This window comes from Procambarus clarkii, chromosome 23, assembly GCF_040958095.1.
Source record: "Procambarus clarkii isolate CNS0578487 chromosome 23, FALCON_Pclarkii_2.0, whole genome shotgun sequence".
NCBI lineage: Eukaryota > Metazoa > Arthropoda > Malacostraca > Decapoda > Cambaridae > Procambarus > Procambarus clarkii.
Genome location: NC_091172.1, coordinates 7907968 through 7931075, shown reverse-complemented (window position 1 = coordinate 7931075; position 23108 = coordinate 7907968). Strand labels below are relative to the sequence as shown.

General features: G+C 41.9%; 2 protein-coding genes across 4 annotated transcripts in view; one reads left to right on the top strand and one right to left on the bottom strand.

Annotated features, from left to right (window-relative positions):
- The window catches only part of Oatp26F (Organic anion transporting polypeptide 26F), a 152677-nt gene extending 148058 nt beyond the window's left edge, over positions 1 to 4619 (bottom strand). For 2 of the 3 annotated variants that reach the window (XM_045751636.2, XM_045751638.2), the window contains exon 1: positions 4451 to 4619. The gene's annotated coding sequence lies outside the window, so the exon portion shown is untranslated. Of the gene's footprint in view, positions 1 to 3436; positions 3626 to 4450 lie in introns of those variants that run through there. The other variant, XM_045751637.2, reaches the window with a different exon arrangement.
- Positions 4620 to 14930: 10311 nt separating this feature from the next.
- mRpS29 (mitochondrial ribosomal protein S29) overlaps positions 14931 to 23108 on the top strand; it is a 40848-nt gene continuing 32670 nt past the window's right edge. The window contains exon 1 of the mRNA XM_045751640.2: positions 14931 to 15022. Within this exon, the coding sequence (XP_045607596.1) occupies positions 14974 to 15022 (49 nt within the window). The 5' untranslated portion in view covers positions 14931 to 14973. The remainder of the gene's footprint in view (positions 15023 to 23108) is intronic.

Genomic DNA, 23108 nt, shown 5'->3' with positions numbered 1-23108 from the left:
ATAGTCTTGGCCGCAGAGATGGGGATGGAGGAGAAATCCCTCGAGCAGGATGGAATTCCACGGGCATTGTTGTCCCCCTAACTCCCCTTGCCACTTCTGGGGGTATAAGGTGTTTATGTAGCTTCAGGGCACCAATCCCCCCAGGCATTGGGCATGGCGAGAAGGCACCCCTAAGCCCTTATGCCTCCGTCGAAGAGTACCCAGGGATGGATATCACCATCCTCTCAGGCGATATTCAGAGGCTATGTGAAGGTAACTAGAACATGGCTCACAAGACCTGCCTAACAATATGGCCTACACTGAGCCGTAGCAGCAGAAGCCATTAATCATTATAACAGATCAACAGCAGGAATGTCCAGGGCGAGGAGTGGGCATGGAAAGAGGGAAGGAATCATGCCCGGCGACAACCTCAAGCAGGAAAAGTGTGTAATGCTGATAAGGTGCAAGAATAAATTCGTGGCATGATAAGTTTGTTAGTTGTCACTTCAGTTATCTTATCCCAACATTGTGGTAAATTGTGCCAACGTTCGTTTGGCGGCCCTAACGCTAAACTACACCTGGGGGTTGGCGGCACTAACGCTAAACTACACCTGGGGGTTGGCGGCACTAACGCTAAACTACACCTGGGGGTTGGCGGCACTAACGCTAAACTACACCTGGGGGGGTTGGCGGCCCTAACGCTAAACTACACCTGGGGGGTTGGCGGCCCTAACGCTAAATTACACCTGGGGGTTGGCGGCCCTAACGCTAGACTACACCTGGGGGTTGGCGGCCCTAACGCTAAACTACACCTGGGGTTGGCGGCCCTAACGCTAAACTACACCTGGGGTTGGCGGCCCTAACGCTAAACTACACCTGGGGTTGGCGGCCCTACGCTAAACTACACCTGGGGTTGGCGGCCCTAACGCTAAACTACACCTGGGGTTCGCGGCACTAACGCTAAACTACACCTGGGGTTGGCGGCCCTAACGCTAAACTACACCTGGGGGGTTGGCGGCCCTAACGCTAAACTACACCTGGGGGTTGGCGGTCCTACGCTCTACTACACCTGGGGGGTTGGCGGCCCTAACGCTAAACTACACCTGGGGGGTTGGCGGCCCTACGCTCTACTACACCTGGGGGGTTGGCGGCCCTACGCTCTACTACACCTGGGGGGTTGGCGGCCCTACGCTCTACTACACCTGGGGGGTTGGCGGCCCTACGCTCTACTACACCTGGGGGTTGGCGGCCCTACGCTCTACTACACCTGGGGGGTTGGCGGCCCTACGCTCTACTACACCTGGGGGGTTGGCGGCCCTACGCTCTACTACACCTGGGGGGTTGGCGGCCCTACGCTCTACTACACCTGGGGGGTTGGCGGCCCTACGCTCTACTACACCTGGGGGGTTGGCGGCCCTACGCTCTACTACACCTGGGGGGTTGGCGGCCCTACGCTCTACTACACCTGGGGGGTTGGCGGCCCTACGCTCTACTACACCTGGGGGGTTGGCGGCCCTACGCTCTACTACACCTGGGGGGTTGGCGGCCCTACGCTCTACTACACCTGGGGGGTTGGCGGCCCTACGCTCTACTACACCTGGGGGTTGGCGGCCCTAACGCTAAACTACACCTGGGGGGTTGGTGGCCCTAACGCTAAACTACACCTGGGGGGTTGGTGGCCCTACGCTCTACTACACATGGGGGGTTTTCGATGTGTATCACTTTTCAAATTGTACGTTACTCTGTTTATGCCAAAAATGAAAATTTTTATCATACCGCTGTACACTCGTTTAGTCCAGTCGTCATTGTAACCACGTGAACAAGTTTAGTCCAGTCGTCATTGTAACCCCGTGTACAAGTTTAGTCCAGTCGTCATTGTAACCCCGTGTACAAGTTTAGTCCAGTCGTCATTGTAACCCCGTGTACAAGTTTAGTCCAGTCGTCATTGTAACCACGTGAACAAGTTTAGTCCAGTCGTCATTGTAACCCCGTGTACAAGTTTAGTCCAGTCGTCATTGTAACCCAGTGAACAAGTTTAGTCCAGTCGTCATTGTAACCACGTGAACAAGTTTAGTCCAGTCGTCATTGTAACCACGTGAACAAGTTTAGTCCAGTCGTCATTGTAACCACGTGAACAAGTTTAGTCCAGTCGTCATTGTAACCACGTGAACAAGTTTAGTCCAGTCGTCATTGTAACCACGTGAACAAGTTTAGTCCAGTCGTCATTGTAACCACGTGAACAAGTTTAGTCCAGTCGTCATTGTAACCACGTGAACAAGTTTAGTCCAGTCGTCATTGTAACCACGTGAACAAGTTTAGTCCAGTCGTCATTGTAACCACGTGAACAAGTTTAGTCCAGTCGTCATTGTAACCACGTGAACAAGTTTAGTCCAGTCGTCATTGTAACCACGTGAACAAGTTTAGTCCAGTCGTCATTGTAACCACGTGTACAAGTTTAGTCCAGTCGTCATTGTAACCACGTGTACAAGTTTAGTCCAGTCGTCATTGTAACCACGTGTACAAGTTTAGTCCAGTCGTCATTGTAACCACGTGTACAAGTTTAGTCCAGTCGTCATTGTAACCACGTGTACAAGTTTAGTCCAGTCGTCATTGTAACCACGTGTACAAGTTTAGTCCAGTCGTCATTGTAACCACGTGTACAAGTTTAGTCCAGTCGTCATTGTAACCACGTGTACAAGTTTAGTCCAGTCGTCATTGTAACCACGTGAACAAGTTTAGTCCAGTCGTCATTGTAACCACGTGAACAAGTTTAGTCCAGTCGTCATTGTAACTACGTGTACAAGTTTAGTCCAGTCGTCATTGTAACTACATGTAAAAGTTGTTATGAATAAAGTTTCCTATATTAATACTGGTTTGACTGGTCGGGATACCCCAGATAAACAGCGCTTCCGGAGAACTGTCGAGCAGAGTCGGAAAGGGGGGGGGTGGTGGAGGAGCTGCAGGGGTATGGTAGCCGGGGGGGGGAGGTGGAGGAGCTGCGGGGGTATGGTAGCCGGGGGGGGGAGGTGGAGGAGCTGCGGGGGTATGGTAGCCGGGGGGTGGTGGAGGAGCTGCAGGGGTATGGTAGCCGGGGTGTGTGTAGAGGAGCTGAGAGGGGGAACCCCGAGGAAGTTTGTGGCAGGGTATTTTTGTATTTGCCTATCAGTGTCTCTGGGGAAGTTGTTGTTTTAGATTTAGCTACTCAGAACGGAGTGTCCATGTAGCACGGGCTATGGTGAGCCCGTAATCTGGGGGAAGTGAACTCAAGCGCTCTATACAACCCGTCCTCTCCAATACTATATCGCATTCTGGCACACGTCTCCTCAGGCCAACAACTGGTGTACTGCTGGACGGGCACCACCAATCATAGCGGCTCGCAAAATTGATGCCCAACCACTTTCCTAAGTCCTTTATTGTTGGACGACAGAGCGACGGTCTCGCTTCATGTATTCGTTACCTTGTAGTTCGTACTTGCTTGGTTGTAGAGATGCACAGGCTAACTTCGTGGGCTTTATTGATGAAGACAACACTGTATATATCCAGCGGACCTGGGTCACGAGGTCCTCCCCTTCTCTAAGGTCTCGGATAACTGAACCTACTTCAGAGTTGAGGACGGGCACTACCCGCTCTACGTTGAGTGACGTCATGGGCCTAGCCGCCTCAGGATTGGCTATACACCTACCGTCTTACAATTTGAGGGCTAACATATGCAGGTCTGTGTTCAATCCTCGACCGTCCATGTGGTTGGGCACCAATCCTTGCCCCTTCCAAGTGCTGTATTGTCGTAATGGCTTAGACATTTCTCCTGATAATTACCTTACCCTAGCAAAACTGATGTGATGTCCTGCTGTTTACTGGTGGGTCCTCGTTTAGGTTAGTTTGGGGCGATTTAGTACATCAGTTTAGTGACGTTGTGGACGCTCGCGAAGACGGCCTTGTTTATGCCTCTACTACTAGCCTTGTTGTACCTGTTGCGTTATCAATAATTTACCTATCCTAATGTTTGAATTCTTTACCGAATCTAGTTTTATAATTGTGGATAGAATAGGCTTCAACAGCTTCTTTCACTTGCTGACCTCCCGTGAAGGAAACGAATCGAGTTCCTTCCATTTATTCGAATCATTTGCGTCTCCAGTTTCCACTTGTGGTGTGGGTGGTGTAGAGTATGTGGCAAGAGTGGCTCTCTTGGATGTGTAGGGGTTATGGTAGAGGTTGATCATATAACAGAGCAGAGAGCGAGGTGTGGGAGTGTGGTGGGGGCGGTCCAGCTGGTGGAGTGGTGGTCCAGGCCGGGCAAGGTACACGCTGTCACCACCTTCCTCCCCTACACAGTGTCCAGTGCTCACGGCTCACACCAAGATGGTGTGTCTCACCGTCACATCTTAACATGTCCGAAACTACTTTCCTCGAAAAATATGATAAAAAATCGAAAGCGCCTTATCACGCTATTTCTAATTTCCTGTCCACATACCTTTAGCTGTTGTAACTCCAGTAATTATCTTTATTTATCCTCTTAGGTTGATGGACGGCAACACTAACTTGTATATAATCCCATGTAACAGAAAGCTCACAGAGAGTGAAGACGAGCGGCCGGCGGAACACCCTCCCTCACCAAGTTCTAGCACAACACTGAGTTAATGACAACACCTACACTGACCTCAATGCCGACGCCGGGTGCCAGCTAGCCTATTTCCCCCCCACTCATCAACTCACTATGGCCGCCTCCACCTCTTAAGAAAATAACTCGTGGTGATTTAGTGCTCATTGCCCCAGCGCGAAGTTATTCTTTGCTCCTGATGTGCTTTGGTCAGGTTAATTGGCTTGCTGCTGCTATCGAGGGCGAGAGGTCACGAAAAGTCTCCGTGGTGTAGTGGTAAGACACTCGCCTGGCGTTCCGCGAGCGCTATGTCATGGGTTCGTATCCTGGCCGGGGAGGATTTACTGGGCGCAATTCCTTAACTGTAGCCTCTGTTTAACGCAACAGTAAAATGTGTACTTGGATGAAAAAACGATTCTTCGCGGCAGGGGATCGTATTCCAGGGACCATAGGATTAAGGACTTGCCCGAAACGCTACGCGTACTAGTGGCTGTACAAGAATGTAACAACTCTTGTATATATCTCAAAAAAAAAAAAAAAAAAAAAAAAAAACTCTATATATGTCAACGTGCTTTATCAGTAGGTTTCCCCCACAGTGGTACGTGTTTGGGATTGAGTTTCTGAGCATAATAAATGAACTAAATCAATCCATTGTGTTATCGTGAATTATTCCTTGTTGACGCTAGGTTTGTATAATATATATTTATCATGTTTGCTGCAACATTGTAAACTATGTGTACAAGAGCTGGGTCATACTCTCCAACACTATATCTATGATTGCTCTGTTATCAGTGATTTCAGACCAAATGGTATGAGGTACGTTGAGTTCTGTAATTACTTTGTACATTCATGAATATTGAAAGATATTCTTGTGCTGTACCCAGATTTGGCTAGTGGAGGCTAATATATCAGCTTTACATTTTATGTTCTCTCCAGATTCCATGTATGACTGGCCGTCCTGTGAGGTGGGGATGTTGGATGAGCTTGTAGCTGGGTTTTTCATCTACACTGTGTAGTTCTTCATACAGAATAGGGTAGCAGCACATTGCTGTGCATACCTAAGTTTATTAATAAAAAAAATTATTTTATAGTTTTTTAAATTGAAAATAATAGATGAAAGTAAAAGGATGAATGTGATAATTACCTCTGCTGCGAGCTATTTTTGCTAGCAAATAGATTTGTTATTTCGTGGCAGACCTTGCAACATGCAAGAGGCCGTATGCATGACCGGTCGTGTTGCTGGAGAGATCTGCTCACGAATGTCTCGTTCTGCCTGCTTCAGTACTCACAATTAACAATATTCAGAATAAAAGTATATTCCACAGAAATGTATATACATACGCTATTAAAAATGTTTTTGGGGATTTAGATTAGGTCTTTTCGGAAATGCTTATGAAACTCGGCGTCAAATACTTCCTAAAGCGCGATCGTCCACTGGTTTTGGTTGGGTGTCATTTCCTGTTACCGAGGACAGTGAACTTGTCAGACCTGTCGAGGTCCTCCCCCCCTGCCTTAGGGTGGGGCTGTCTGCACGGTCACCCAACCAGTTTCTGGCCAGAGCCAACTGTGACCTCTTATGCCTGGTGATTGATCGGGGTTTTCACATTGATACATAACATTAATGTGATGTATCAATTAGAAAATCTGCGGGAGCCATGAGGAGGATTCGAACCTGCACACTGGGTATTCCCAAACACACTCTGACCTGCGGTTAATGCTATTCACACCCTTACAGACCACAAAGAAATCACAATGGTGTGATATATCACTGAGAAAATAATTCTGTGGCAATGAGGTGACCTGAACCGGCGTTCTGGTGTGAACAACATTACATGCATGCCAAAGTGTAGGCGGGCCTGTCGTAAAAACCTGGTTGGGCACCGGTACGACCTCTCTAAACCATATCTACTGGGTCTGCTGGTTGCACAATATTCAAAAATAATAAACAATATGCAAGAATTTCATGCCACACGCAAACTACCAGGATATGTAAACTTAATGATATTCAACTATTTAAAGAACAAACGTATGCTTCTATGTTCATTTGAATACATTAATAAGCAGAGGGACTCCTGAGGGCTCCCCAATCATCTCCCCGTCTGTGTGTTTATTTGCCACGAGGCATATTAGTTTCCGCTCATAAGCGACATTCATTTCACCATTAGGCTTCGCGATTAACCCTTCACGGGTACGCCGGAGCGCATCCGATCCCACGATCATCGTCGCCCCTAACTCAACAACAACAATTAATAATAATGCGCAGTAATATAGGTTATGGGCTGATGATGTTCCTAGCTCACCACGAGACAACTGAGAAACTGAATATGGTTCTATTAATATAGTTATTAAATTAAGGCGAAGAGATTAAACCCGATATTAATCGCACTGACTAAAAAGTCTGGAAGTGTTGGAGGGAAGAGGTGGCTCGCCATTATGGATATCAACAAAGCCAATGTTGATGACGAAACAACGTTGACGTTGACTCCTGGTTCAACCTTGTCGTCGAGGGGACGCCTGGACACCTTGGGGCTGCCGGATCACGTTCCATTTCGCGATTTTACCCATTGAATTTTGATACTGCCTTCTGGCATTCCTGTTCAACGTTCCGGATTGTTGCTACGCCTTGCGCACTTATCGCCTGGTGTCACAGGAAAGTTGTTAGATTTTGAACGTTTTCTAGCTGCTCCTTCGGGCGGTGTGACGGTGTCCAGCGCGGGCTTGACCTAGAGATGCCGGGAATGGGTGGGCTCTCGGTGTGCCCTCAGACGTGGTGGCGGCTGACTGCTGCTTCTGGTGGGCACTGGATCACTTTTTGCGTTTTAGTTGGGAGGGGCCGAGTGTTTGCTTTGCTACCCAGAGTTCTCTGTGTGGGGCGGGGACGGTTCTTGCCTCCATGAGGGACTCCTGGGACTAATTATCTACCCATCTGTGTACGTGTTTATTCGTTGCAAGGAGCATTAGTTTCCGCTGACAGGCGATGTTCACTTAGCCATACGGCTTTGTGATTTACCCTTCAAATTACCTCGTTCTTTACCAGTTAGGAGGTCTTCCCACTGACTGAAATTCCTCCTCTGCCTAAAATGCTTGCCCTGGTAGCCTAGCGGCTCCCAGCTGAGAATCACTAGCCTAAGGGAAGACATTGATAATGCAATAATATTGGCGGTGCCAATAAATTTGACCAATTCGTCATATGGTCACAACCGGACGTTTCCCGCCTGGTTGTGACCAAATGACCAGCTGGCCAAATTATAAGCACTGCTAATATGATATCCCAGATGTTGTTTCTTGCTGGTCATGTGGTCACGCCGCCAGTACACACCGAAGGCTCCTCTAGCAAAAATACTTCGTCTCGCTTGGGTAATCGCCATGCCAACTTGCACAACTGCCAAGGATTTTCTCTTTTTCTCATTCTATTTTCAAACTTTTTTTTTTAAATAACTAAATTTTCTTGCAATTTTTCTTCGTATATTGGGTTGCTAATCCTGCTCCTGGTTAAAGCTAACTTATACATACTTAATTCAGCTCAGCCTTAAAAAATATGGACGAGCGGCCGATATCCAGATATAATTTCTTACGAAAAACAAGTTCCATTCGACACAAATCAATCTCTGGACTCCCCGAAGGTCCCCAAACAATAGAACAGACCCTCAAGCGCCAGCTAGAACCCACACAACCAGGAAAATTTATCTGGTAATACTCCATGAGAGAGAGCGGGCCTCAGAACACACCTTCCACTCCCAGGTTCTCTGGGAATGTATAATATAACCTATATTGAGCATTATTTTATCATACAATATATATAACAAGACAAGGGGGAGATTATTCTACCTGTTGAACCAGTGATGAATCTTTCGAAATATATTTAATGTGAAAATTGACCAAGAGAGTTTTTGAGGCCCGGTGTAGACACAAGGACACAGTGTTGTCACAAGATCACAGTGTTGACCACTGTTATGACCTAGTTTATTCACCATATTTTTTTAAATACACTGTCCTAACTTTATTAATAAATGGTATATGTATGGTTATTAATATGCATAATATTGTTCCATTAATGTTATCTTATGGTGAACATTCTTGTAAAGTCGACACAACATGGGTTTGTTAAAAACAGATCCTGCCTTTCAAAGCTGCTCACATGTTTGGAAGCGGTAACCAGCTACTCTGACAAAGGCCTTCCGGTTCCTGTAGTAAACACTGATTTTCCTAAAGCCTTTGATAAGGTACCACAGGAAAGACTGACAAGGAAATTACAGGCAAATGGAATAAATTTAAGAATATTAGAATGGATAAAGCAATGGTTAAAACAAAGAAAACAGAGCTGTGCTAAGTGAGAATGAATCTGATTGGAGAAATGTGGTAAGATGGGGTACCACAAGGGTTTATTTTGGCACCAGCCCTATATTATATTATATACCAGCCCCATAAAAATTATATATATATATATATATATATATATATATATATATATATATATATATATATATATATATATATATATATATGCATATATATGCATATATATATATATATATATATATATGCATATATATATATATATATATATGCATATATATATATATATATATGCATATATATATATATATATATGCATATATATATATATATATATATATATGCATATATATATATATATATATATATATATATATATATATATATATATATATATATATATATATATATATATATATATATATATATATATATATATGTCGTACCTAGTAGCCAGAACTCACTTCTCAGCCTACTATTCAAGGCCCGATTTGCCTAATAAGCCAAGTTTTCCTGAATTAATATATTTACTATAATTTTTTTCTTATGAAATGATAAAGCAACCCTTTCCTCTATGTATGAGGTCAATTTTTTTTTATTGGAGTTAAAATTAACGTAGATATATGACCGAACCTAACCAACCCTACCTAACCTAACCTAACCTATATTTATAGGTAAGGTTAGGTTAGGTAGCCAAAAAAAGCTAGGTTAGGTTAGGTTAGGTAGGTTAGGTAGACGAAAAAACATTAATTCATGAAAACTTGGCTTATTAGGCAAATCGGGCCTTGAATAGTAGGCTGAGAAGTGCGTTCTGGCTACTAGGTACGACATATATATATATATATATATATATATATATATATATATATATATATATATATATGTCGTACCTAGTAGCCAGAACGCACTTCTCAGCCTACTATGCAAGCCTCGATTTGCCTAATAAGCCAAGTTTTCCTGAATTTATAAATTTTCTCTAATTTTTTTCTTATGCAATGATAAAGCTACCCATTTCATTATGTATGAGGTCAGTTTTTTTTATTTGAGTTAAAATTAACGTAGACATATGACCGAACCTAACCAACCCAACCTAACCTAACCTAACCTATCTTTATAGGTTAGGTTAGGTTAGGTAGCCGAAAAAGTTAGGTTAGGTTAGGTTAGGTAGGTTAGGTAGTCGAAAAACAATTAATTCATGAAAACTTGGCTTATTAGGCAAATCGGGCCTTGCATAGTAGGCTGAAAAGTGAGTTCTGGCTACTAGGTACGACATATATATATATATATATATATATATATATATATATATATATATATATATATATATATATATATATATATATATATATATATGCGAACAAGCCTGAATGGTCCCCAGGACTATATGCGACTGAAAACTCACACCCCAGAAGTGACTCGAACCCATACTGCCAGGAGCAACGCAACTGGTATCTAGAGGACGCCTTAATCCGCTTGACCATCACGACCAGACATAAGGAAGTGATAGCCAAAGCTATTTGAACCACTTCCCCGCCGGCACTCGGATGGTAATCTTGGGCATAGCATTTTATCAAATCACCTCATTCTTTGGGGCACACGTGAGGAACACAAATGCGAACAAGCCTGAAGTGCCGGCGGGGAAATGGTTTAAATAACTTTGGCTATCACTTCCTTATGTCCGGTCGTGATGGTCAAGCGGATTAAGGCGTCATGTAGATACCAGTTGCGTTTCTCCTGGGAGTATGGGTTCGAGTCACTTCTGGGGTGTGAGTTTTCAGTCATATATATATATATATATATATATATATATATATATATATATATATATATATATATATATATGTCGTACCTAGTAGCCAGAACTCACTTCTGAGCCTAATATGCAAGGCCCGATTTGCCTAATAAGCCAAGTTTTCATGAATTAATTGCTTTTCGACTACCTAACCTACCTAACCTAACCTAACCTAACTTTTTCGGCTACCTAACCGAACCTAACCTATAAAGATAGGTTAGGTTAGGTTAGGTAGGGTTGGTTAGGTTCGGTCATATTTCTACGTTAATTTTAACTCCATTAAAAAAAAATTGACCTCTTACATAATGAAATGGGTTGCTTTATCATTTCATAAGAAAAAAATTATAGAAAATATATTAATTCATGAAAACTTGGCTTATTAGGCAAATCGGGCCTTGCATTGTAGGCTGAAAAGTGAGTTCTGGCTACTAGGTACGACATATATATATATATATATATATATATATATATATATATATATATATATATATATATATATATATATATATATATATGTCGTACCTAGTAGCCAGAACTCACTTCTCAGCCTACTACGCAATGCCCGATTTGCCTAATAAGCCTAGTTTTCATGAATTAATGTTTTTTAGACTACCTAACCTACCTAACCTAACCTAACCTAACGTTTTCGGCTACCTAACCTAACCTAACCTATAAAGATAGGTTAGGTTAGGTTAGGTAGGGTTGGTTAGGTTCGGTCATATATCTACGTTAATTTTAACTCTAATAAAAAAAATTGACCTCATACATAATGAAATGGGTAGCTTTATCATTTAATAAGAAAAAAATTAGAGAAAATATATTAATTCAGTAAAACTTGGCTTATTAGGCAAATCGGGCCCTGCATAGTAGGCTGAGAAGTGAGTTCTGGCTACTAGGTACGACATATATATATATATATATATATATATGCACAACTTGCCTAAACACACAAGAGAGATTATATAATAATAATAATAATAATAATCTATAATGTATAATAATCTCTATAATGTATAGAGATTATTCTATGCATTATAGAATAAGGTCATATTTAGCAGTCTGAGCTGTGGGGCAGTGGGTTAAAGGCGTACCAGTTATGCCAGTTGCTGTAAGGCTTCTGTGCTGGCTAGGGTTCGAATCTCCTGGTGGGAAAGTGTTCTAATGTTGTAATATATATATATATATATATATATATATATATATATATATATATATATATATATATATATATATATATATATGTGTGTGTCGTACCTAGTAGCCAGAACGCACTTCTCAGCCTACTATGCAAGGCCCGATTTGCCTAATAAGCCAAGTTGTCATGAATTAATATATTTTCACTAATTTTTTTCTTACGAAATGATAAAGCTACCCATTTCTTTATGTATGAGGTCAATTTTTTTTTATTGGAGTTAAAATTAACGTAGATATATGACCGAACCTAACCAACCCTACCTAACCTAACCTAACCTATCTTTATAGGTTAGGTTAGGTTAGGTAAAAGAAAAAGTTAGGTTAGGTTAGGTTAGGTAGTCGAAAAAACATTAATTCATGAAAACTTGGCTTATTAGGCAAATCGGGCCTTGCATAGTAGGCTGAGAAGTGCGTTCTGGCTACTAGGTACGACATATATATATATATATATATATATATATATATATATATATATATATATATATATATATATATATATATATATATATATATATATATATATATATATATAAGAGTTCTTACATTCTTGTAAAGCTACTAGCAAGCATAGCGTTCGAACAGGTCCATAAAACTAATTTCCCCTGCAATACGACCCGCCAAATCGTTAAACATCCAGGTACCCATTCACTGCTGGGCAAACAAAAGGTACAGGAAAGTATTAACACCTAGTCAACCCTCCCCGGCCAGGATGCAAACCCAAGTCAAATCGCTCGCAAAATGCCGGGCGAGTGCTTTACCACTGCGCCACGGGAATTGCTTTTAAAAGGAGCAGGTTTCAATAATGATATTGAAACCTAACAAAGCGAGCTACATGAACTCAACAAATAGTCAGAAGAGAGGCAAATGCGTTTTAATATTGACAAATGCACGACCATGAACGTGGGGCATAACAACCCACGTCACAACTACTAAATGAATAATATAACATTTCAGCAGATTGATGAAGAAAAGTATCTTGGAGTCAAAATCCACCACTCACTGAAAGTTGCACAACAGGTAGGAGCAGCTGTCTTTAAGGAACTTTACTTTGACTTTAAGGAAACGAAGATAGTGATTCAATTGTAAAAATCTCTGGTGCGCCCCGATCTGGATTACTGTATCCAAGCATCGAAGCCACATCTTCAAAAGGACATTGGAGAAAGTGCAACACCGGGCAACAAAAAACATTCCAGAGCCAAGTCAACTCTCGTATCAGCAACGGTTGAGGCCCACAGAGCGAACAACACTACAAACCAGGCCTGACAGGGCGGACCTCATTGAAACTTATAAATTACTCAACAATTTGGATGTTGATTCGGACAATTTCTTCATAAGGTCAGATGTAACACAAACAAGGAGCAACGGTTTCAAGCTCAACAAACCTGAAAACAGGAGATGCTTTTTCACCCTCAGGGTTATAAACCCATGGACCCACCTAAACGCCGAAGCCATATATGCCAAAACTCTGTTGAATTTTAAAGTCCAACTGGAAAAAATCATCACAACAAATGGGGGAGCCTTCGACAAGCCGCCGGCTTCCTGTCCTCGTCGAGGCCACTAGTGTTAGTGGCCCTCAGGTAAATCAGGTAAATAGTGACAGAAGGAGTACGAATAATTTAGTTGACAAAGTTTACATTTGGTCAGGTCAACATCAGCAGATAATGAAAATTTCCAGAGATACTTATAGCCGAGTCTAAGCCGAGCAGTAGTAACATCTAGGAGGCTGCTGATTTTATAGAATGATTCATAGATGTGTGACTCTTCTTGCATGACCAGTATGATGATGGATGAAATTACTGGTGTCGATTTCACTTTGCCTCAGATCTACAAGGTTTTGTTGAAGTTCCTGGTGTATTATTGCCCACAGACTGCTTATAAGCAATCAAAGGTTATAATCAACTCTTTCTTTGAAGGCTGATTCTTTGCTGTTTGGTCAGACACTCGTTCACATATGGGGTCTGTTTTTTGCTTTGCAGGTCTTTGAATACGGTCATATTTAACAACGGGATATGTTGAGTTTAATGAGCATTGGTCTGGCGGGGTGGCGATTGTTTTTATCTATCTTGACAGCTGATTTGATATCAAGGTATCAGTGCACTCTGGTTAATGGTCCAGTAGTTTACCTCCAACGCTTCTCGTCACATGCATAATTAAATCACATTAACGTGGTGTATCGATGAGAAAATCAGCAGGAGCCATGAAGAGGTTCGAACCCGCTCACGTTGTACTCCCAGCTAGTGTCCTAGACCTTGTAGGGGTCTAGGGCAGTTATATACATACTAATGAAGCCACTATTACGCAAAGCGATTCGGGCAAAACGCTTTATTTCAATTATTATTATTAATAATCATTTCGGGTATTATTATTATAAAAGGGTCCCGGTCGTACAGTCCGGTTCGTTCAGTAATCATGACTCATGATCAAGAATTCCGGGTTCGAATCCCGGGCGGGACAGAAATGGTTAGGCGTATTTCCTATCACCTAATACCCTAGTCCACCTATCAGTAATAATTCCAAGTAGGTACCCATGGAACTAGTCAGCTTGTGGGGGTATCATCCGGGGGGAGGTCAGTAATTCAACTTTGTGTGGACCTCGATATACGTCTAAATTGTATATATACACTATGGCTGCCTGTCCCCCGACACCATGAATTAATAATAATAATAATAATAATGTAATGTAGATCAGATATAGCACGAACTAGGAGCAACAGTTTCAAGCTGAAAAAGCCACAATGTTGGACTGAGAACAGATGCTTTTTCACCCACAGGGTTATTAACCAATGGAACCGCCTACCCGCCGAAGTTGTATATGCCAAAACTCTGTGGGATTTCAAAATACAACTGGAAAAGATCATCAGGGCAAATGGAGGACCTTTGATAAGACGCCAGCTTCCTGTCCCTCAGGTAAATTCAGGTAAATATTTGCTCATACGGGCTTTTATTATTTTCCTTTCATCTCTTAAATACAGAAAGTATATTGAAGCGGTAGTTCTAAAATAATTTAATTCATTATTAGTGGCCACTGAAAAACGTTAATAACTGCCAATAAATATTTTTTTCGGGATGGACACACTGCTACCATGAAGTAGCTTCGTATCCCTCTATAGTAAACATGGCTGGACTCCTGGCGCGGGCAGTACTACCAATCTTTCACGATTTGGGTATGTTAACAGTACAACGTCTCGGTATTAGATGCTATACATAACTGTTGTGTGTTCGTGACAGCGCAAAAATAGCAAATTATAGTTAACTGTTGCTTCTCCCGAGGAAGATACCGGCCCAGTGGAGCAAGTGGGAGTTGTTGTTGTTATAGATTCAGCTACTCTGAGCAAGTTCCAAGTAGCACGGGCTATGGTGAGCCCGTAGTGGACTTACCTGGCACAGGAGCGGTGCTGAGTGGCAAGTGGGAGGGTGGCTGCCAGCTACACAATACCAGCCCCCAGGGGGCCCTTAAGAATGGATACAAGACACTCTGTACACTGACAACATCGCACACTAATACTTTTACCACTTCGGACACCAGCTTTGGACGTTTCGCATAGGTGTACGTGTTCCATATTATTCAATTTCATTATTATGCACCCCATACCCATCCCGTGGGCGGTGGTGTAAAGGATTACAGAGGCACATAATCGGTTCAGGAACTGAATCCTCTAGTTCGTTTAGCTAAGCAAATAACAATTTTGACGCTAGTTACAAAATTATTAATGTTATATATACATGTACACATTCTCATACATACATGTACATATATATATATATATATATATATATATATATATATATATATATATATATATATATATATATATATATATATACGTAAACATATATACATACACATACATATTTAATCAACCACACAAATACACACATCAATAATCATTTTGTGTCACAAGTGATTCATCAAGAGGCTCACAACAGTCCCTATACAAAGCACTTTAAAACACACAACACTTTTGTCAGTTTTTGGATAAACTCCTTTTACATTTATTATGTGATAGATATACTTGTATATAATAATAACTATTATAGGTAAGTGCCTAATATGTAATATTAATCAATAAAAAAGAAGTCAGAAGCCACGCGCCTGTCTGTACATGTCTTTTGTGTAAAAGTATTTTGGGCGCTCATGTACTTGTGCGCTAGCTGGCGTTCACACCTGTTCTCGCCTTCAAGCATTAGAATTAAATAAAAGAATTTAGTTATTCATTTATGTACAAGAAGATACATTTTCTTGAGAGAGTACATAACATTTGTGATCTTACATTCTTTTTAAGCTAACTCGCAAAGGCTTTCAGGCATTTCTAGGTCTGCCCAAAACCTGCCCATTTATCTTTACCATTTTTTAATAATAATATTCATAGTTATTTATTTACAAGATGGTAGAATGGGTTTGTGAGATTACATATTGGTATTTGTACATTTTTTGCAAAAGTCACTAACATGCATAGTGTTTTGGGTGAAATTGCATATCATAAATACTAAAAAATTAAATACTCATAAATAAAAAATAAAATGTTATTATAAATAAATACTAGATATTTACATATTACGAATTATAATCTGAAAATATATACATATAACAATGTATAATACAAAGGAAAAATCAAACAGGAAATTACTTGAGCACTTTCGTGATAATCAACACGTAATAATGTACTTTGGTTGATGTGTTGATTAACGTGGAAGTGTTTGAGTAATTTCCTGTTTTAATTTTCCTTCATGGTTACACATTGTCTTCAACTCTACATTGTCATACTATTCATTACGTGTTAATTTTTTTGTGAAGCCTGTGAGGAGCGGGTATTATTCAATTTTTTTCTTTATTATGCACCCCATACCCATCCCGTGGGCGGTGGTGTAAAGGATTACAGAGGCACATAACCGGTTCAGGAACTGAACCCTCTAGTTCGTTTAGCTAAGCAAATAACAATCTTTTGATGCTAGTTACACAATTATTAATGTTATATATACATGTACACATACTCATGCATACATGTACGCATACATACGTATACATATATACATACACATACATATTTAATCACCCACACAAATACACACATCAATAATCTTTTGTGTCACAAGTGATTCAACAAGAGGCTCACAACAGTCACTATACAACGCACTTTACATCTATGGTGAGTCACACAGTCACTAGTCTTTTGCACACCCACCCAACTGGGCGGCAGCTTTACAGTCATGTGCATGCATTACTTACAGTAAGCAAATTTTGGATACTTCGCTAAGATTTCGGGCAGCACATCATTATAAATGAAGTACTTGCACATTTCTTGGACACTACTGATGGTGTTATCTCTAAATTCCGCAATTTTTTCACATTCCATTATATAATGACGCAAAGTATGCGAATAGTTCTGCTGACAGAACTTACATTTAGTCAAATCTACATCAGCAGATGTTACAAATTCCTAGAGGTACTTGTACCCGAGTGTCACAGAAAAGCCATTATGTCACTATCTTCTGGAATGTGAAGCAACGACCTTAGAAGAGCTTTAAGAGTCCCTGAATCTTGCCGTGGCCACCCTGAAGCATTCAACACAGCCACTCTCCTGGTCAAAAAAGGTGTCCAGCAGCTGGACACCCTCATAAAGACTGTCAAGAAGTATCCTTCCCCCGCGATAACAGCTTGACGATTAAATGCAACCTCAGAATACTGAAAAAAATTACTGAATAAAAAATTGTACCACTTACGGGCTATTCATGCCCGTGCCACCTCTTGGGTGGTTTAATCTTTATCAATCAATCTGTAGCTGAGCCTAAGCCTAGCAGTGGTAACATCTAGACGTCAGCTAACCTTATTCCTGTTTATAACCTTATTCCTATCCTGTTTCTGATATACGTAAATGATCTCCCAGAGGGTATAGACTCATTCCTCTTAATGTTTGCTGACGACGCCAAAATTATGAGAAGGATTAAGACAGAGGAGGACAGCTTGAGGCTTCAAGAAGACCTGAATAAGCTGCAGGAATGGTCGAACAAATGGCTGTTAGAGTTTAACCCAAGCAAATGTAATGTAATGAAGATAGGGGTAGGAAGCAGGAGACCAGATACAGTGGTACCTCGGAATGCGAGTGTCCCTGTATGCGAGTTTTTCGGAAGACGAGCAGTATTTACTCCAAAAATTTGTCTCGGAAGGCGAGGGTTACCTCGGGACGCGAGTTTGTTGATACGGGTACAGGCCGACCTAGCGCGTGGTGGTTCGGCGATCGTCGCCCCTCTGCCCCGCCACCCCTCAGTTTACCATTGTCTCGCGCTCAGTGACTACCCCCACATCAATTCTTCTCGCGGATTTTCAGTGTTTTGTTGGATTTTTGGTGATTTGTCTATACAATTTGTTATTATATATCTCACCATGGGTCCCAAGAAAGCCAGTGGTAAGGATAAAGGCCAGAAAGCTCATGTGAGGATGACAATAGAGGAGAAACAAGAGATCATTCGGAAGCATGAGAACGGTACACGTGTTGTTGAACTTTGTAGGCAGTACAACAAAGCCACATCAACAATATGCACTATACTTAAGAAGAAAAATGAGATTATGGGTGCTAAAGTGGCAAAAGGAGTAAGAACATTAACGGCACAAAGACCACAAATACTTGAAGAAGTGGAAAAGTTGTTATTAATTTGGATACACGACAAGGAGTTGAGGGGTGATAGTGTTTCGGAGGCCATTATTTGTGAGAAAGCCAGGGTGTTGCACGAAGACCTTCTAAAGAATACCCCTGCAACGAGTGATGCAGAAACGAAAGAGTTTAAGGCAAGCAGGGGCTGGTTTGAAAAATTTAGAAAGAGAAGTGGTATCCATAGTGTTACAAGGCATGGGGATGCAGCCAGCTCAGACAAACCAGCTGCTGGACGATTTATTGACGAATTTAAAGAGTTTGTAGAGGCTGAGGGATACCTACCGCAACAAGTGTTTAATTGTGACGAAACAGGACTGTTTTGGAAAAGAATGCCTAAGAGGACATACATTACCAAGGAGGAAAAATCCTTGCCTGGACACAAGCCTATGAAAGATAGGTTTACGCTTGTGCTGTGTGGAAATGCGAGTGGCGATTTGAAAATTAAACCCTTGCTAGTGTATCATTCTGAAAATCCAAGGGTTTTCAAACAGTATAAAGTGCAGAAAACCCATTTGTGTGTGATGTGGAAGTCTAATAAAAAAGCATGGGTGACTAGGCTTCTTTTTTCGGAGTGGGTGAATGAAGTGCTGTGCCCTGCCATAGAAAAATATCTGCAGGAGAAACAATTGCCACTCAAAGCCGTGCTTCTCCTTGACAATGCTCCTGCTCATCCTCCAGGCTTGGAAGATGATTTGTTGCCTAGATACAATAAATTCCTCACAGTTAAATTCCTTCCTCCTAACACCACTCCTCTAATTCAGCCTATGGACCAGAAAATCATAGCGAATTTTAAGAAACTTTATGAAAGGGCACTTTTCCGGAAATGTTTTGAAGTGACTGAAGCCACAAACCTCACCCTCAAAGAGTTCTGGAGAGAGCATTTTAACATTTGTAGTGCTTTAAAACTCGTTGACAAAGCCTGGCAAGAAGTGACTCAAAGAACCCTGATCTCTGGCTGGAGAAAATTGTGGCCTGAATGTGTGAGAGAACTAGACTTTGAGGGGTTTGAGCCTATAAGTGATGCGCCTATTGTTGAGGAAATTGTTAGTCTAGGCCAGCAAATGGGCTTGGAATTGGATGGTGATGATGTGGAGGAGTTGGTGGAAGAACACAACGAAGAACTGACCACCGAAGAACTCCTAGCCCTTCAACAGGAACAGCAAGCCAACGCAGCAGCGAATGATTCTGCAGTGGAGGAGGAGGTGGCAGCAGCACCAGCGAATGTCCCTTCTGCAGTAATTAAGGTGTGTCAGATGTGGGAAGAGATTCAAACAACTGTTGAACAGACTCACCCAGAGAAAGCTGTAGTAGGCCGTTGTCTTAATCTTTTCAATGACAATGTGATGCCTTACTACAGAGAGAGCTTGCGAAGAAGGGAAAAGCAAGCTTCCATGGACAGATTTGTGGTGAGGAAATCGAGCAGTGAGCCTCAACCAGGACCTAGTGGCACTCAGGTAAAACGTCCCAGGGAGAGCACACCAGAAAGGTCCTCACTGCCTGATGTGATTATGGAAGGGGACTCCCCTTCCAAACAGTAACTCCTCTCCTCCTCCCCCCTCCTCACCATCTTCCATACGCCTACAGCACTCGACAGCAAGGTAAGTAATAACTGGAACATAGTTTTGTAGGTTTATTTAGATGAATTAGGTAAATTAGGTATAAAAATTTAGTTTGATGTGGGGTTTTTGGGGTAGTCAGGAACGGATTAATTCATTTCCCTTTATTTCTTATGGGGAAATTAACTTCGGAATGCGAGTTTTCGGAATACGAGGCGTCTCCAGGAACGGATTAAACTCGTATACTGAGGTATGCCTGTACAAGGTACCATTTGGGAGATGAAATACTTCAAGAGTCAGAGAGAAAGACCTGGTGGTTGATATCACGCCAGACCTGTCCCCTGAAGTTCATATCAAGAGGATAACATCAGCCGCATATGCCAGGTTGGCTAAGATAAGAACGGCCTTTAGAAACTTGTGTAAGGAATCTTTCAGAACATTATATACCACATATGTCAGACCAATCCTGGAATATGCGGCTCCAGCATGGAGTCCATATCTAGTCAAGCATAAGACTAAACTGGAAAAGGTTCAAAGGTTTGCCACCAGACTAGTACCCGAGTTGAGAGGTATGAGCTACGAGGAGAGACTGCGGGAATTAAACCTCACTTCGTTGGAAGACAGAAGAGTTAGGGGGACATGATCACCACATTCAAGATTCTCAAGGGAATCGACAGGGTTGATAAAGACAGGCTGTTTAACACAAGGGGCACACGCACTAGGGGACACAGGTGGAAACTGAGTGCCCAAATGAGCTACAGAGATATTAGAAAGAACTTTTTTAGTGTCAGAGTGGTTGACAAATGGAATGCATTAGGAAGCGATGTGGTGGAGGCTGACTCCATACACAGTTTCAAGTGTAGATATGATAGAGCCCAATAGGCTCAGGAACCTGTACACCTGTTGATTGACGGTTGAGAGGCGGGACCAAAGAGCCAGAGCTCAACCCCCGCAAGCACAACTAGGTGAGTGCAACTAGGTGAGTACCCGATGAAGCCGTAAATGCCAAGACATTACTTCCATTAAAATAAAGCCGGAAAAATCCTCAGGTTTATCGGGGATGGGGAAGGCCTTTGAGCAACCGCTGACTTCCTGCCCCATCGAGGCCATCAGAGATGGTCGCCCTCAGGCAAATTCATGTAAAACATGTATGTGTGCGTATTAAATATTTTGATTTATTATTTGCAGAATTTAGGATGCAGGATTTAGCTGTTAGCTCTTGGACCCCACCTTTCTAAGCGTCGGTTGCCTAATGTACCGATTCTCGACCTCTTTTCCTCCATCATATGTAAACAACATATATTTTTATCTAACACACACATCCCCAGGATGCAGCCTGTAGCAGCTTTCTAACTTCCAGATTCCAATTTACTGCTAGGTGAATAGGGGCATTAGTGTACTCACCTAATTGTGCTTGCGGGGGTTGAGCTTTGGCTCTTTGGTCCTGCCTCTCAACTGTCAATCAACTGGTGTACAGGTTCCTGAGCCTACTGGGCTCTATCATATCTACATTTAAAACTGTGTATGGAGTCAGCCTCCACCACATCTCTGCCTAATGCATTCACCTGTTAACTACTCTGACACTGAAAAAGTTCTTTCTAACGTCCCTGTGGCTCATGTGGGTACTCAGTTTCCACCTGTGTCCCCTTGTTCGCGTACTGCCAGTGTTGAATAGTTTATCCTTGTCTACCCTGTCAATTCCCCTGAGGATTTTGTAGGTAGTGATCATGTCTCCCCCTCACTCTTCTGTCTTCCAGTGTTGTAAGGTGCATTTCCCGCATCCTTTCCTCATAACTCATGCCTCTTAGTTCTGGGACTAGTCTAGTGGCATACCTCTGAACCTTTTCCAGCTTCGTCTTGTGCTTGACAAGGTACAAGTGTGTGTGTGTGTGTGTGTGTGTGTAATTACCTAAGTGTAATTACCTAAGTGTAGTTACAGGATGAGAGCTACGCTCGTGGTGTCCCGTCTTCCCAGCACTCTTTGTCATATAACGCTTTGAAACTACTGACGGTCTTGGCCTCCACCACCTTCTCACTTAACTTGTTCCAACCGTCTACCACTCTATTTGCGAAGGTGAATTTTCTTATATTTCTTCGGCATCTGTGTTTAGCTAGTTTAAATCTATGACCTCTTGTTCTTGAAGTTCCAGGTCTCAGGAAGTCTTCCCTGTCGATTTTATCAATTCCTGTTACTATTTTGTACGTAGTGATCATATCACCACTTTTTCTTCTGTCTTCTAGTTTTGGCATATTTAATGCCTGTAACCTCTCCTCGTAGCTCTTGCCCTTCAGTTCTGGGAGCCACTTAGTAGCATGTCTTTGCACCTTTTCCAGTTTGTTGATGTGCTTCTTAAGATATGGGCACCACACAACAGCTGCATATTCTAGCTTTGGCCTAACAAAAGTCATGAACAATTTCTTTAGTATATCGCCATCCATGTATTTAAATGCAATTCTGAAGTTAGAAAGCATTGCATAGGCTCCTTGCACAATATTCTTTATGTGGTCCTCAGGTGATAGTTTTCTATCTAGAACCACTCCTAGATCTCTTTCTTTATCAGAATTCTTTAAAGATTTCTCACATAATATATAGGTTGTGTGGGGTCTATGTTCTCCTATTCCACATTCCATAACATGACATTTATTAACATTAAATTCCATTTGCCAAGTGGTGCTCCATATACTTATTTTGTCCAGGTCTTCTTGAAGGGCATGACAATCATCTAAATTTCTTATCCTTCCTATTATCTTAGCATCATCAGCAAACATGTTCATATAATTCTGTATACCAACTGGTAGATCATTTATGTACACAATAAACATCACTGGTGCAAGAACTGAACCCTGTGGTACTCCACTTGTGACATTTCTCCATTCCGATACAATGCCTCTGATTCCTGCCCTCATTTTTCTATCAGTCAGAAAATTTTTCAACCATGATAGAAGCTTACCTGTCACCCCTCCAATATTTTCCAGTTTCCAGAACAACCTCTTATGTGGAACTCTGTCGAAAGCCTTTTTTAGGTCCAGATAGATGCAGTCAA